At 50.7% G+C, this 17142-nt stretch overlaps 2 protein-coding genes across 2 annotated transcripts; one reads left to right on the top strand and one right to left on the bottom strand.

Moving 5' to 3' along the window:
* The first annotated feature begins 2226 nt into the window (after window positions 1–2226).
* LOC149808917 (uncharacterized) lies at window positions 2227–7402 on the top strand. The gene is made up of 2 exons (XM_089995090.1): window positions 2227–2562; window positions 7298–7402. Exons 1-2 carry the CDS (start codon window positions 2227–2229, stop codon window positions 7400–7402), a joined length of 441 nt encoding a protein of 146 aa, XP_089851216.1.
* A 368-nt stretch (window positions 7403–7770) lies between these two features.
* Window positions 7771–15692, bottom strand: LOC149808918 (dynein, 70 kDa intermediate chain, flagellar outer arm-like). The gene is made up of 7 exons (XM_089995091.1): window positions 15537–15692; window positions 13815–14087; window positions 12617–12922; window positions 11469–11609; window positions 10695–11034; window positions 8818–9100; window positions 7771–7951 (listed from the first exon to the last, which is right to left on the bottom strand). Exons 1-7 carry the CDS (start codon window positions 15690–15692, stop codon window positions 7771–7773), a joined length of 1680 nt encoding a protein of 559 aa, XP_089851217.1.
* Window positions 15693–17142: the final 1450 nt, after the last annotated feature.

Raw genomic sequence — 17142 nt, forward strand, 5'->3', positions numbered from 1 at the left:
TCGCCTCATCGAGGTCGAGTTTCCGACGGGGGGGTTGTCGTCAGTTTCTGGAGATGCCGAGGGCGTAAACGAGATGACGTACAGCCTGGAGTTCCTGCGCAAGTTCCTCGTCATGTTCCAGCTGCTTGGGAGCGTGTCCACCACCCGGGTGTTCTTTCCTGATAAATCGGTGCGCATCCTCTGACCTGCCCTGACAATTCAGTGCGCGACACTCTCCCCAGCCCTGATGAATCACAAATTGTTCCTTCCCATGCCCTGACAAGTCAGGGTATGCGGCCCGGCCCTGCTTCACCTCGGTCAACGGCGATGTGTCGGTTCTTGGAAGATTGTGCTTGTTGCATATGCTGGTTTCATCGTGCATGGATCATGATGGTTCTTGCACGCAGTTCTTAGTATACTAGACAAGGCATCCATCACTATGCGGCCTCTGCTCTCGCAGTATACTTACGTTTGGTTGGACTACGGCCTGTGAGCCCACCTACGTGCCTGTGTCTGCGTGTGCCTGTGAGCTCGTCTTTCACGTTTGACTGTTGTTTCGATCGTGGTCTCAGCTCTCGCAGTATACCTTCATTTAGTATACTAGACTGGAATGCAAAAGCAAGTTCGCTGGCGTAATGTCCTCTGGTGCATGGAGCTATGGGTCTTGAACGCACGCGGCAGCAACATGTTCCAAGCGTTTGTCGTGCCTGCTCCCTTGATGTCCGAAGAGTCCCCAGGCAAAGGCGACATCAGTTAAAATAGCCCGTAATGCACATCCATTTCCCACCTCTCTACATGCATTTCCTTGTTGTTATGCAACTAAATTTGCCTCGCCGTTGATGCTCATGTCCAATCTGTGTGTCCCGTGACAAGGAATTGGGGCAGGGGTGTCACACATGCGGCACACAATGTACGCGATAGCACCAGCTTGCGCACGCGTCCAGGTTGAAGGAGCGTTTGGCAATAGCTCGTGGTAGCACCAGCTTCTAGAGGTGTTCCGCAATGGTCCAGACGCATTCAGCACAATACAACAACCTGGTTACTGTCTCCAAGCAATAGCCCAGATGCATTGAGCACATTACAATGACTCAGTGCCTAAATCCTCTCTTGCATGGGCACAGCTGAAGAGAGGTGTGTGTTGCCGAAAGTGCTTCAGCACACCCTGTCACTTTTGGGACCAGGTGCCCGAAATTTTATGAATTACCGGGACAAAAGTGGGGGTCGAAGCCCATGCTGGAAGAGCACAGACCGGTGATGTCATTGCGTGAAGGATAACTGCTCGTTGTTCACGGTTGATACGCTGCCAACTGCAGGAGATGGCAGTGGCGCAGATGGGCAAGGCCATGGACCGCAGCACGGGCTCTCTGGAAATACTGCCGCTGTTTGACCAAACCGCGTTCCGGCTGGACTATCTCACAGACCCCACCGGCCTCATGGACTTCGGCATCGACCTCAAAAAGGTCAAAGTGGCAGACCGCGTCAAACCCGACGACTCAGCTTTCGTCATCGCCTACCCACACTTCAACGTCAACGGTGCGCAGCTTCAATTTGGTAGTGTGAGTTTACAGCTTAGACAACTTGGCCATTGCTATTCGGGCAGGCCACTGAGGGACACGTACATCTCCTCGTGTCATGGTAGACTGAAATTCTGAGGTAACTTGATTGCAACAAGTGCACGTCAGTCATGATTGATTGATTTTACGGGTAATTTTACTCCTCGATCTGGATTCAGTGCTACACCACCCAACCATGGGGGCTGCTGTAATCACGGCATAGCCAATGGACGGTTTCTAATCAAGATAAAGAAAGAAGTAAATCGCTATCAACATGCCATCAAATGGATTCAGCACAGCAAGCTGTAGCATTGCCTGCAGCCTGTTGTGTTAGCAGATCCACAAAGCTCTCTTTCAACTTGTGCCCACAGCAAAAGCAAGGAATCTTACTCCAGTCACCCGCAGCGTTCGCCAGACCCTGTAATTTGCAGGTCACGATGCCTGAAAGTGCATGACTTTTGCCGGGGAAAGTTGGGGTCGAACCTCGATTGGCACATCACTGGTCATCCCGCCAAAAAAGGGCGTCAGAAACGCCATCGTCTTGTAGCCAAAGCTTTTCTTGCTGATGCATGTATCCATTTGTTACGCATGTATGCATGTATGTTCACTTGATGCACAATTAATGGAAATTTGGCACACCATGCATGGAACAGCAATTGTTTGTCCACAGAGAATGTGATTTGGGAGCACGCATATGCGTGAGGTGCTCACGTATGTTCCTCTTGCACCATCACCACATCCAAGACATTGGCTCGTCCAAGTGCAGATTCTGAACATGGGTTGCGTTGCAGAGATCATTTGCACGGAGGAGCTGTGGACAGGCGCAGTCAAAGGCACGGACCGGCCACTTGTGGTCTTCAACGGTGAACTGGACAGACTGCGCTCGAACTACTACCCGCCGTTCTTCTATCCCAAGATATCGAAGATAGGCAGCGAGTTCATCCCGCAGTTCGAGGCTGCCTACTACATCCACAACTTCAAAGGCAGCAAGCCGGGAGCGCTGCTTCGAGCATATCCGGGTCCCTGGCAAGTGATGCGACGCGAACGCGGTGGGGCGATGCGAGTAATACACTCTTCGGACACCAGACCGTCACTGAAAGAAGTGTCGCTCGAAATTTTGCCTAGTACTGCGTAATTCGTTTGTTGGTCAGTGTTTATGCTGTGATGGAAGCATAGATTCGTATATGTACGTCGTATATATACATTTGTATATATGTCCACGTGTATTTGAAGAAACGAGGCTCGCTGCACTCAGCAGAATCCCAAGGGTTGCGGCTATGGCTGGCCGTTTTGAATTGTGGCTATTCTTCGTTGGAGACTGTTCATTGAAGAGGTTTTGTACTTTGGTGTATCCGCCAAGAATGGCTAGTGTTCATGAAATGACGTTGGAATAGGCTTCGGAACCAATGCCTCTGCATGTTGGCCAGCTTTTAAACGCGTGCAGCTCTAACAAGCTGATACCAGGCAGTCGACCTTGTGTGTCCTGCTCGATACCGAAATAAATGGTGTGCCTGCCACCTGCAATGGGCGTTGAAACGGGCGAGGCACGTCCAGCGTGTCTTGCGCCCAGTGCATTTAGGCAGGGGATGACAGGCAGTGGATGCGGTAGAGTTGTAAAAAGATACATCTTCATCAGCATGTCTGCCAACACAGTTGTTTTTCGCTCATAACAAGGGGTCATTCTCACCCTTATTGACTGGAAGTGATTATCGCTTGTGACATCTCAACAATCGAATGTTTCGAATGCTTTGCTAGTTTTCAGCTTAGCTCGTTTGAACGAATTCGGCTCGCAATGTTGCTCTTTCTGCCAATTGCATTTTTTGCCCCGGTCTGCAACGTACCTCCCCATTGTGCATGCCCAAGTAGATTGTCAGAACAGGCAGATTGTCTCTTTCTAGAAAAGCCTCTGTAACAACAGGTCACATGCTGACTAGCAGTACATGTGAAATCACTTTTCTTGGAACCTGAGAAAAGGTTTCCATGGCCGCCAAGCTCGGCCGAACTTGTCAACATTCCGGTTTGAGAGGAGGAAGCATGCATATGCCAGTAAAATCGCGTAGATATAGCGGCGCTACAACTGCTAAGAGATACACCAACAGCATGCCACTGAACACCAAAGCAACAAATATACCGTATCGCCGCTAACTATTCAATCACGCTAATATTCAAACTTTGTCCGAATCCCGCAAACCATTCAACCGTAGGTATAGTACATCGGGATTACTTATTATACCAGTGCCAAAAATTAGATAGTAAAAATTACCATTTTCTGACCAAAATTTTCTGGAGATTTAGGATGTATTTTTTTTCAAACGGCCTGTTTTTTGCGATTTCGATTGAATATTTAGCGGCAGTACGGGTATCTACAGTTACAAAACAACAGATACATGTACAGCTCTTCGCCCCCTTTTTCTCCCTTCTTGAATCAGGTGAAAAAGGTCGGTGGGATGCTCTCTCATTCCTCTGCCCCACTCTCTGCTGCCCTAGCTGGGTGCGCATCTGCTTTCATGAAGCACGCAGTTTCCCAGCTTTACAAGGTCCTCATCATATGCATTTTTATGCCGCCATCCTTCTTCCCGCCTCTTAGCCTTCAGCCGAGCCTCCTTTGTTGTCATTTCCAGGCTCTTCTCCCTGCAGTTGCCCCACCACTCAGTAAATAAACCAATCAATCATTCAAAATCATGCCATGTCCCCTCCGCTGTGAAAGACAGCGAGAAAGACTTAGGAACACCTAGGAAGACTACTTAGGAGACTTTAAAGGGAAATTTTCCAGGGCGCTTCGACCTCAGCCCAGGCTGGTCGGCCTGGGGAACAGGCAGCAAGTACCTCCACAGCCTCAACAAAAAATCTGACCCAAGTGTTCCCTTTGTTGGTAAAATAAACCCGCCTCTGATTTTTGGGGTCTGGAAGCTAACAAATCATGAATTTTCTGGATGCAAATAGGGGATGGACCCCGTTCTGGCAAAGCACTACAGGGAGAACACACCAATGGCCCCCTGAGCCAACTTGCCCGTCGCCTTGCTCTGATGCCTCTTTGCTTGCTTGGGAGCGGTGGCGGTGGTTCTGTGGGCGTCGTGGCCGACTCTCCGCTTGCCGCGCCTGCCGGCAGGAGGGGCGCGTGAGTCAGAGGAGATTTCTGACTCATTGCACGGGCGAGCGGAGGCCCGCTTGAACATGCGCCGGCCTTGCACAGACTCACTGTGGGCGGCGGGGGGGTGCGCAGCATTGATTGCGCTTTGCTGGGAGGTTGAGGGGCCCTGGAGGCCCCCCGCCCGCAGGCTGGCACACTGCACTTCAAAACACACGCTGCGCTCCTCCGCCTTGGCCCTCTGCACGTAACTACACGTTACGTGTCTACCGGGTTAACTCTGCTGTATCGTGAGCTGATGTTGTGGCGGGAACGACAGATTCGCGATGGCCCCAGTCATGCTCTTTCTATGCTTGGAGGCTCGTAGTGCATTGCATCATAAGAACTAATGAAAAGCATTGTGCTGATGTGAGCGTTTACGTAGCGCGGATCCAAAGTGCTAGTCAAAGCCAATCGGGCATGCAGAGATTGGCGGATGTTCTGCACAAAAGAGGATTTGGCAATACATAAACTAAATTTATTGGTTATCAAGCCATGCCTTCCCGGTCGTTGACGAGGAGGGCGTACCCAAGGGGCTTCGGCCTCGTGCCCAGGGGTAACTTGGGCGGCAGGCGGCAAATGCAAACCCCAGAAACAAGCATCGATTTCACTCACCCAACAATGTATCCTTAGTAAGCTGTTATAATTGTAATTACCGAGCATCATGCTGAGCGTGTTCCAAAGCACAGAGGTATGTATGCTCTAGATACGTTCATCTTCGGATGACGTGATGTGTGTCCGATGGATCCAAGCAGTGACAGTAAACGGGCAGTGGCAAGTGACATCACGCACCTCCCTTCTCTCGACCTGAAGATCGCGCAGCGCTGCCTTCAGCCTTAAGTCCAGCTCCACGCACTTCGCGGAGGCCTCAAGGTAATGCTGCAGCACGGCTCGTGATTACAACATGCCATATTGATATTGGCATATGCGAATCGCCGTTCAGCACTGCCATGTTCGTGTCCAGCACCAGCATACTGGTACATTCTTTGTTCCGTGACACGATTCACAGAATACACCTGCACACTGGTGCTGGACACGAACGTGGCAGTGCTGAACGGCGATTCGCATATCAGATGCAGCTACAGCTGCATTGCGATGTTAGAACCTGCCGGGCGAGGTTAGAACATTGTGGTTACAACAATTCTTGCAAGTCGGAGGTCGTGAGCAAGCACCGCTGCGCAGCGCCAAGCTGCAAACTGCATGTCCATGTATACGCGTATGCAGCTGCAGCGGTGAACCGCTGCAGATACGTGTCTAGAGACGACGGATATCCGAAGTCTTGCGGCTCGCTCAATATCATTGGCGCACGGCAACGAAAATCAGTGCCTAGTCTGCGGTCTGCAGTTGAAGCCTGCAGACTTGTACATTCCAAGCACTATCTCTTGAAGTCGTTGACCAATTTTACGAATCATTTTTATGACCCAAAGTTTTATCCCAAATAAGCATTAGCGGGCCAGGACCACTTGGACGTTTGGAGCGAGTGTCGAAGATCACGAACATGCTCGCATGAGAGTGTTGAGTCGATGCATGGAATTTTGCGTTTTTGTAATCTTGAGACTTTCATGAGATTGCCTTGTTCATCGCGTCTGAATTGCCTGATTGCAGAAAAGCGCTCATGTGCATGTGTAACTGTGTACACTTGCGTGCACCTTCAGCGCATCTGGGAGCCCCGCCACTCAAGTGCGTCGTCGAGATGTCTTAAAGAATGTTTATTTTACATCATGAATTGCGATGTGTTCATGCACAAGTGAAGAGTCGCAGACACACCCCGTGCGGAAATGCAGGACATTTAAAATTTTGGTCGCAAGATTTGGTCATCGCACACACCGTGTGATATAACGCTGCATGCGTCTCCACCTCCTCGACTGCCGTACGTTTATTGAAAGATGCAACCGTACGGTTAATCGAAGCTGGTCCAGGACTTCTGGACATGTCCAACGTGCCTCCAGCGCCAGCGTCCTGCTGGAGTCGCGATTGTTCGAGCTGCGAATCCAGCTCGGCCCATTTCGCTGCGAGGCATCTTTCGCGTGCATTCATTATGAGCTCAGAAGACAAATGTGTACACAATGCTGCTATATTTCAGAGAGCGCCAACGATATTTCCGTATGCAAACTTGTGCTCAGCGGAACTCAACAAACTCGAATGCAGTACAGAATACAAAGTATCAGTGTCGTTGAGGTGGCGAAGTGTAGGTGAATTTTGGTGGAGCACCGATATTGCCTGCCTGAATCTCCTTGCAAGGAGAAACTTCCTGAGTCGGAAAACCTGACGTCAGCAACACCGTTAGGACTCAAGGGAAGCAAGCACCTGAGGCGCAACTGGTTTCAAAGCGCCTCCTCGAAAAGAGGGGTTGTGGGCTCGAATCTCATTGCAGGGCAGCTGCAGAACCCTGTGCGGCCACCCAGTCAGTGGGTGGCACCCACTGGGTGCCTAAGATCCGCTAGAGGCAGGCTCCATTCGGCTACCGAGAAATGTGAACCCGAAAAGGAATGGGCCGGATAGAGGTGTTAAATGAGCGAAAGAATGGTGTTCGGTTTCTTTTCAACGACTACTTTGAGCTGATCTCTCCATTGCGCACTTGTCGGCACATTCGTCATATAATCATCATGAGTATGCAAACTATGTTGCACCTTTGCAGACTTCCTTGGATATTGGCCACAATTGCACCAGACAGTCTGTCTTGAAACTGTCACCTGAGATCCTCGGATTGGACATACGTTCTTCAGCATCTATGCATCTATAGCAGCACACGCAGAGCACTACAGAGCAGCAAGACATAGAAAAGGGGCATCGCCATTAGCATAGAACATCTGCAAATCAGGTCGCGTCGTGGCTGGCGTCGTCGATCGATCCAGAAGTCGCATGTGAGATTTGAGGCATTTTCCCCACCTGTTAACGGGACTTAGTATCAACCTGTCAAAGCCTCCGGCATTCATTCAGGCCCACTATGAACCCCAGGACGACAGAATCAACGTATGTGATTGCATGGATGCGGTACTTGGTCAAGAGATACATCAACAGCAGGCCACTGAGCACCAAAACAGTGTGCGATGTTCAGCTCACGACCTCCCTCCCTCTTCATCAGGTGAAGAAAGACGGTAGGGTGCTCTCTCATTCCTCTGCTCCATTCTCTGCTGCCCTGGCTGGGTGCGTGTCTGTTTTCGTGAAGAACTCAGTCTCCAGCTTTCCAAGGTCCTCATCACAAGCGTTTTCGATCCCTTCGTCCTTCTTTCCCGCCTCCTTCTTGGCCTTCAGCCGAGCCTCCTTTATTGTCTTCTCAAGGTTCTTCTCCCTGCAAATGCCCCGCCACTCAGCAAATAAACAAATCAGCAAAAATTCGGAATCACGCCATGTCCCCTCTGCTGCGAAACAAGGCGAGAGACACACCCAGGAGCCTTCGGCCTCAGGCGCAAGCGGGTTGGCCTGGGGAACAGCAGTGCTTCGCCAGGCATCGTGCTTCGTGGGTCTGTATCCCTGAAAAATCATGACTATCCGGGGCAGAAATTGGGGTTAAATCCTATACTGGAGAAGCACTGACAGCGGCAGCAGGTTATCAGGACTGCGCTCCTAACATTATCTCAACATGGCCAAGACGTGTACAGGTAACGGAATTTTCTTGACGAGGCTCAGCACGCACATACACATGGCATGCTGGTGGCCAGGTCAGATGGATGAACAACCTAAACTAGTCATCCCCGGGTAGATTTGGGGTATGACCGATTGGGGGATGCGCCATCCCCCGAATCGACCGAATGGCTCCGATTGCGGGGTGAGACTCATAACATCTTGCTTCTACCGCTGAGCACAACACGTCTCAAACTCAAATTGATTGCCGTCCGAACGCCCCTTGATCAAGGGAGAAACCGGTAACGGCAGCTCGTTGCAAACACACTCTTTCTCACCCTTTCACATGGGATATGCAATACCAGGCTGCCATCACATCTGGGGAGGCTCTGCATATGGTTCGAACACTCCTTGCCGCAGTCCCGGCTAACCGATCGGAAGTGTGTTGCGAGAGCTATTCAAGGCGTGAACCGCAAGCACCGCGGTTGACGCCTTGCATCTTGCAATTTGGAGATTCGCGTGTACATTGATAATTGACATTTGAACACAAACTCAAGCATCTGGAAGGCTCCTGCAGAGCACAGAGCTGCGCACCGTAGGCCTTCGCGCTCGAACATCGCATTGATCGACGATTTTTCCTCTTTTGGTGAGATGTACATCGATTGGCACAGGCGGAGGATGGTGCAGCTGCCGTTCATCGCCCCCACCGCCAGGTGCTTGCCATCCAGTGCGCATGCAATCGTCGTCAGCGGTGAGTCAGTGACCTTGACCTGCAGCGTCGCCTCCTGGTGCTTGAAGTAGAGGTCCCATACATCCAGGACGCCATCTTGGCGGGTTGTGAAGTAGACCCCAGGCCGAGTCGGCGACCAAAGCCCCCCTGCAAACCGCAAAATGAGAAATGGGAAATTGAACGCCACAGAATTCGGCAGGCGGAATCAATAGCAGGATCTGCATCAAAAGAAAGTCCTGCATCCATCTATGTGTCCTGGCTGCCTCTGGTGAATGACATAACGCAGTTAAGGTAGCACAATGATCCACACAGGGAAGGGAAAAACGCCCGTTAACAACGCCGCCTTCTTTGGGCAGGCGTACCTCTCCAAATTCATCGGAGAAGCGCTTGCACCAAACCAGATTCAAACGCACGTCCGCTCAATTCAAGGGTGGATAGTTGAACCAGTGCTTCGCCAGAATGGGTTTGAACTCCCAATTATGTCCCCAACATCCATGCATTGTGGGGCATCTGGACCCGGAAAATGACAGGGTCTGGCGAAACACTGAGTTGAAACACCTGACCGTAGGTGGCCGCACACTGCTTCAGAGTGATGATGACATGCCGTATGATTGCAATTTCCGCCGAGTAGCAAAACTGAAAGTGGAAATCAGCAGCCTAACATTCCGGCGATGGCAATCGGAAGGCGGAGGGGTGGTGGGTGCTCGTGGTAGCACATGTTTGAGGAATGTTCTGGGCATGCTATTCTAAATCGACATGTCTTTGGGGTCGAAGCACAAGAAACACTAAATACAGTACTCTGGTTGTCCGAAGAGCCCCTTGGCGAGGTCGGACATGGCTGCCTGATATAACGAGACAGAACTGTAGCTCAGCTGTGGCTACTCTGCTTTCTTGCAGGGTACAAAGAAGAAGACATGTCAGGTCAAGTTTGGGTAGGTTAGGCTGGTCCAGGTACGCCAGCCTCAGGTGATGGTATAGCATGGCAACTCTAATGTCCATGTGGATGCGGTAGTGTTATGAAAAGGTACATCATCAGCTGGCAGTTACAGAGCCACAGCAGTGTTTGGACTGCGTCGGGATGTAACGCTTTCAGCGCTGTGCGTTTCAAGCTCGAACAGTTCTCTAAGGCTGCCCCACACACTGGATTGTCTATTTTGAGATGGCTTGACAAACATATCTGCAGTCGGCAGACAAAGATTCTGCAACCTATCTGCTTTTTCATCATCATCTTGGCTGAATGCACATCAGTGATACAGAACAGCAGCAAACAATTCAGCCGTGCCCTATGGCGAGATACATTCATGGCGTTCAACCGTGGTGTTTCAAGCACAGTACATGAATGGAAACACCGTGTATTGCGTTCCGACCGCCATTTGAGCCCCCAAAACTATGTATTTCCGGGTATCTGGCATTGGCATTGGCATTGAGGGAGGGGCACCCGTTGCTGCATGGGTGGGTGGACAGAGGAAGGACCTGACGGGTCATGGAACCCAACCAGGAGTGACCATGGAGAAGACAGTGCACAATTGCTCTGTCAGTGACGCTTTGACATTGCATGCGCGCTCTGAGTTTTGAGCGTATCATGCCAAACGTGGGGTTTTACGTGGTTCCTTCAGAGAACAAAGGTGTGAAAAAAGCCCAAAGCAGCCCAGAAAATGGTGGACTTTGGGACAATCGGGATCTCCTTGGACCACAGGACACCTAGAGAAGCAATCACTGCCAACAGGTCAAGCTATCACACCTGTGAGGTACGTGTTGTGGTACTTGGTGGTGATGAGAGGCTGTTTGGAGTCCTCGGCCCAGATGCGCGCCGTCCAGTCACCGATAGATAGGAAGTACTTTGGCGCAAACGGATGGCGGCGCAGGCCGTACACGGGGCCGTGGTGGCCAGCAAAGACGCCCGCGACGCGGTCCACAGGGTTCTTGGCCTTGCGGTTGCAAGATAGGATCGAGCCAGACTCGCAGCCGATCATGAACTTGGTGGCCCCGGCTGCGGGGTCGTACCCAAATGTGACTCCGCCTTGCAGCGTTTCTGACCCCTTTTCCTTGACAGGCAGGAATTCAACAATCTCTTGGTTCTTGTCCACCTGCGGTCGTCAAAGGGTCAGTGTTACACCGAGCAGGGTGATTTCTGGTTCACACGCCTGCAAGTACATGGATTTTGAGGACAAAAATGGGGAAGAAGGATCCCGTTCTGGCAACAAACTGCAAATGTTTGTGCACATTCAGGTGCATGAAAGTTGTGAGGCATCAACCTGCAGAAATGATTGCTTTCCAAGTTGTGCTTGGAGTTGCCAATGTCCATGTGTTCACGGTAGTTTGCTAAAAGAAATACGTCATCATGATGGCTGCAGTATGTAGGGCTGAATTTGAGGTACCCCTGACATGGGTTGTGAAAGTTATTCGGCATATGGATGCCAACATTTGTGACATGTAGCTAGACAGGATTGGTAGAACAATACCAAACCGTAGATGCGCTGCGTACCTTAAGCTTGTCGACGTACTCCCCAAACATGCGGATGTCCCACCACATGACCTGCCCATCAGTAGACACCGTCATGAGTTCGGTTCCCGTCTTGGACTGCAGCCATGCAAAGTCATACACAGGCTCCGTGTGACTCAGGTCCATGGGTGTTGTGTCCACCGGGTAACTTCCCTGCAGGTGCACACATTCCTCAGCGACAGCGATGGAACTCCTGTCGCCTTCGTAGGATATCGTAGGATGACTACCAAGGCTTTTGTTTTTGGAGACTATTGCATGAATAATGCCATCAACGTTGCCAGATATTCAGTGATTGTTTAGGTCTGCGTGGTACCTCGCGCGGTGCGAAAAAGCCATGATGGCTATCATTGGATGGCTGTTGCGGCAATGTGGTGCAGGTAGCGTTTTTTCGCAGCGCAGTTTGCTGGTCCATTTGCATATGGTTTGCGAAGGTGTCCCAATTGAATTGACGGGCCGTGTTTGGTCAGCTGTGGCTGATCTCCTTTCTTGCAGGTACAAGACGACGAAGAAGAAGACATGTCAGGTCAGGCTATGGTAGGTCAGGCTGGTCCAGGTACGTTAGCCTCAGGTGATGGTAACATTAGCACTGACTCCCAAGTGGTTCTTGAAGTTGCCAATGTCCATGTGGATGCGGTAGTGTTGTAAAAGATACAGCATATGCTGTGGTCAGCTGTGGATGATCTGCGTTTTGCAGGGTAGCAAACGAAGTAGAGGACATGCCAGGCACAGACACGCTATGGTATGCCAGGCTTGCCTTAGGGGTGGTAATGAGAGCAATGAGATCCAGATATTTTACCACTTCTGTCCCAAATGTTCCCATTCATGCAAGATACCAGATCTGGCGGTCTCAACCTTATAGCAGAAGGCCTATCCTCCATTTGGTTGTGCCATCACTTCCACTCTCTCTGTCCTGATCACCTGCTTTCCTTCTCATCTTGATCATCAATTGTCAACGCCGCCTAGTTTGGGCTGGCGAATTTGGCTCACTTCATGGCATTTCTGGAGACTCTAATTCCGTAGACCACGAAGCCTGGACGACTTCGCAAACCCCAGAAGTGATGTCAATTCTAGACATCCTGGAACCTTGAATCAAACCCCAGAAGTCATGGCATTTATGGGCATCCTGGACCCTTGAATCGAGCAAGCTGGCGAGCGCGCACCTTGCGCATGTCAAAGACTGAGAACTGCCCGTTGTACTGCCCCATGCCGACGATGTTCGGGTCCTTCAAGTTGAATTTGCATACCACAGCCTGGCTGAGGGGCTTCATGATGTACTCGGGGTCGTTGGGGTTGTGCACGTCCCAGACATACGAGTCCAGGGACATGTTCTCAGGCTGTTGTTGGAAGTCCATGATAGCGTAGGCTGTCGTTAACTTTGACCCATCCATATTCCAGTCCACATAGTTGACGGACCTCGTCACCGGAGTCGGATCTTTCAACACGGTGAGTGTGCTTGCATGAGGAACCTGCGCATGCGGAGCATTGTTTTGCCAGCATGGGTTTGGCCCCCCTGTTTATGTCCCAAAAGTTCGTGTTTGTTTCGGGCACTTGGACTCAAAGAACGATGAGGATGGGCGAGACAGATCGACCGAGGAGGTTGAACGGTCGCTTGTGACTACCGTTCAACCTGGCCAAACTCCCACTCCTCGACGACGATTTCTCCGGATAGCAGCGCCTACTTGAGGAGGACATGCCATGCCTTGCCGTGGGACCATGGGCCATGGTGGTTGACATGGAGTTTCACAGCACCTAGCCAGTATTGCACCACATTTGTAGTTTATCTATCTCCTCTCAGGCAAAAAATTGACTGATAGGAGTGCCCCGAAGGAGCACCCCAACTTCATGTGATAGTGATGTGTCTTTTTACAGCACTACAGCTCCCAAATGGACATTGGCGACTTCAACGCGTTTCCCTTATCTCAGGCCGGAGAGGTAGCCTGTACCTGGGAGGAGACATATCGCCCTTTGTGTTTTTACTTGGTTGTTTTATGCCGTTTGAAGGGACCTAACCCCTTCGGCAAGGTCAAAACGGGTTACGGCAGCTGTTTGTATTGCCATTGTAAAAGAACATTAAAAATGCAGAGAGGAGCATCACTGTTGGTATAGCAGACTGGTATGACAATTGGTCAGACCACGGTTTTTTATTTCACCGCTCGAAGTACCATGCCGACCTAAGAAACCACTGAATATATGGCATGATTGATGGCATTATTCATAATGCAATATTCGCTGAAAACAAAAGCCTTGCGTCAGACACTTCACAGCCTGTACAATGTGGGCGCCGACCTATGCTGGGATGTGGCACAGTGCCTCGACAGAATGGGTTAGCGTTTAAAAAATACTACATGGATAGCGCACCTCGGCGACAATGTCCTGCGTTTCGGTGTAGTACTGCTGAAAGATGTCGATGGCATTGTTCTGCTTGGCCTTGGCCTCTGCGTGGTTGCCCAGCCTCGCGGCCTGGGCGATGTAGTCCTCGTCCTTCTCAACTTTCTTGCGGAACCGGATTGTGTGCTCCGCCTCTGTGTGGTCCACGTCTTTGGGCCAGCCTCCCTCGATGTGGTTGATGTTGTGCTTGCTGTAGAGCACTTCGTTTGTGTTTGCTTCGTGCTCCGACATCTCGGGGATTACCTGCATGTCATTGATTGACGCATGTGATAGAGTAGAGACTGGAAAACGCTCTCAAATGCATCCAGACATTTGCACAAGCGACTGCAGGGGGCTAGAATCACTGAGCCGATTGCAACGACTATCTGGCCAAGTGCATCGCTATCCACCTCTGGTCAGGTGGTCCAACTGCCACCTTCAAATCGAGGGGTCATGGGTTTGAATCTTGGTTCCGCGCAAGCGGTTTTCTGGTGTGCCCAGGACATTGACGATAAGAGAAGTTGCTCTTGAAGCAAACTCCAATGTAGATTACGCCTGCCAACATTCGGCGTCGTTCAAATTTCGTTTATCGCTACCCAAACAGGTTCATGCCTCAAAGCACTGGCTCATGGACATACTTCCATCTGATTCGTTCCCATGCCATCCGTGTGTTGCGACGAGATACAGGCATTGGATGTGACGCCACTTTCAACGTTTATCAGCTGTCTTATCAGCTGGTGGACAGGTAGCCGAAGTGTGCTGGGGAATTAGGTTTGTGACATGGTCTCTTGCCAAAGCCTTTGGCAGACCCTGCCATTGATGGATCCAGGTGGCCGAAATGGCACGAATAATCAGGACGAAAATAGGGCTCGAAAAATCCATTCTGGCGAAGCTATGGCCAAAGCAATGAAGCCATGCTATCGCTAGGTCGCTTGATGGGGGGCGTGAGGTCGCAACGTAAGCAATGCCCAACTTGCACTATGCCAACCCCGAGTGTTCTGGTGTGCTTTGTGTGCGATGTTGTCAGCACGCCAAAGCTAAGCCATACATTTTTGTACTGGCGGAAAATGCTCCAGGTTTGCATTCGCAAAAACGCAAGGGTGAAACACTCTACCCGCTGATGACTGTGGATCATAACGAATACACATGCATTGCTGTCCTGCTAATACATCCCCAAGTTGCAGCACCTCTCGATGCAGGGAGACGCCTGTCCCCCCAAAGACCCCTGGGCACGTCCCTCTCGCTGTGTTCCAGGGGACATGGCGTGATTCCCGATTGGCTGATTGCTTTTCTTTTGATTAGTTTACTGAAGGCAGTGATGGATTGATACTGGAAAAGATGGAACGTGTTCTTCTATCTCGTCCCCTTCACCGGCGCTGAATGATGCAGCTTCTGCCAGCTCTATAAACCAGTGCTATGTACCCAATGGGTTTGTTTATTTTATGTGGAACTCTGTTGCTTGTGCTGTTCTGCAAAGAAAAGGAAAGTGATAAGCCAGCCCACAAAAGGCGGCGTTGTCAAGACAGCCAGAGCTGATGATGATGATGTACCTTTTTGCAGCACTACTGCATGACATTGACATTGGCAACTCCAAGAACTACTTGGGAATATGATCTCTCGCCCTAAATGGAGAGATGCAGCTTCCCCCGAAGGACGATGTAACTACGGCGGTTTCCGGAAGGCCTGATTGAAGTGCGGTTGTGAGTACAGTACCTGTGCACAGGTGGTTACAGGGGAGCGCTCGATGTAGGCTGCTGCGTGCTCCTCGTTGGGACGGACATCTGCAATCATCTCTGCGCCGTCGTCGACCATCTTGGGCCATTTTCCAAAGTGCTTGCGCAGCTTAACGTACTGATGGTAGATTTCCATGCTTGTTGCTGTGGGGCTGAGCCCTCAGAATCTGCATGCACGCCCGGGTGATTGAAATTCACGGGGCATTGCGCCGAAAACGAATTCCTGGATGTATACATACCAACGACGACAGGACACATCGCACTTGGCATCACCCGGCGCTTGTAACTCGGTGTCGCAAGGTGATCACCAAGGTGGCCTGGGCGAAATGACGCTTTCGTTCGACGTCGCCGACGCCGATTGTCGCTGCATCACGACTGCACACAAGCATACATCTCCCAAGAGTGTGTTCGTGTGTATCACGCTCAGAAAAGTCCGTCCTGCGTGATGTAATGCCGAACGAACGGCAGATGTGTCGAAAGACGGTTCTCGGCGGCCCGCACATATACTTGGGACACAAGGCAGAACGCACCAGTTTGTTTCGTAAACCTCTCAAAAGTCAAGACAGAAACGATGTCGCAACTCGATTCCGCACCGATCTGTCTCTGCTAATCTGTCGCTTCGCGCACATCTCAACAGCGACAACATGCCATGGTGGGGCACACACCCGAAGAACTATAAAATTCAAAGCTGCAAGCATGAAGGTATCTGCAACCAGTACATTGGCAGAGCATTGCACCCTCAGATACGCACCCTGTCGATTTGCGCTACCATGAAAAGGTGTGAGACCGCAATCTACACAGCACTGTTTTGAACGGCGCTCACAAAGCAAATTATGTATATGATGAATATATACAGTGAGATTGTGAGCGTGACTTGCGCGGCTGCTGTTTGTGGCACCGTCCGTCTAGGAACACGTGCTCACAGGTTGCAAACCTGCTTGCAGCATGACTCTGGACTACAATCTGACTGCGCGTCACATATAATCGCATTAGATCATATTTGATTGGCATAAGGGGATGAAGATGGCTTCCATCTTTCGTGCTCGCACCTTTGTTGGCTAAATGTCTTGCCCTGTGCAGACGGCATCTTCGCTGCGTAAACCAAGTCACTGTATCGGATGAGAGCCTTCAAAGATGTTATTTTTATCAACTTGTCTATAGAATTTGTGATGCCTCCTTGTCATGTCAGCTTCACGATTGTCGTTTGTGCCTTGCGCTGGTGTCGCTGCTGTGCAATCAACAGATGCCAGGTGGACAGGAAGCACATCCACTCTCTCGTTGAGATATATAGTTGAAGCATGCAAATCACTCCCAGCCCACAGCGTTCCCTTATCACCGCTCATCAACAGCCCCGTCCAGCCCTCGTGCCTCAGATAGCCCACGCCTAATTACGTGGCCTTCGCCATGTTTGCAAGGAAGATCTGACAAGGAAGTAGATGAGAGAGGTTTTTTTTGGCCAATAATTCTGAGTAGAAAGCACTTGTCTTTTCCGGGAAGACTTTCCAATGACTTGAAAGAGCCAAAGAGAAGCATGGATGCACCCATGCAGCTTGTAAAAACTACATGCAGTGTAGCTGAGACCCTTC

This window comes from Nuphar pumila, unplaced genomic scaffold (genome assembly GCF_984573655.1).
Source record: "Nuphar pumila unplaced genomic scaffold, dmNupPumi1.hap1.1 HAP1_SCAFFOLD_1985, whole genome shotgun sequence".
Taxonomy (NCBI): Eukaryota; Viridiplantae; Streptophyta; class Magnoliopsida; order Nymphaeales; family Nymphaeaceae; genus Nuphar; species Nuphar pumila.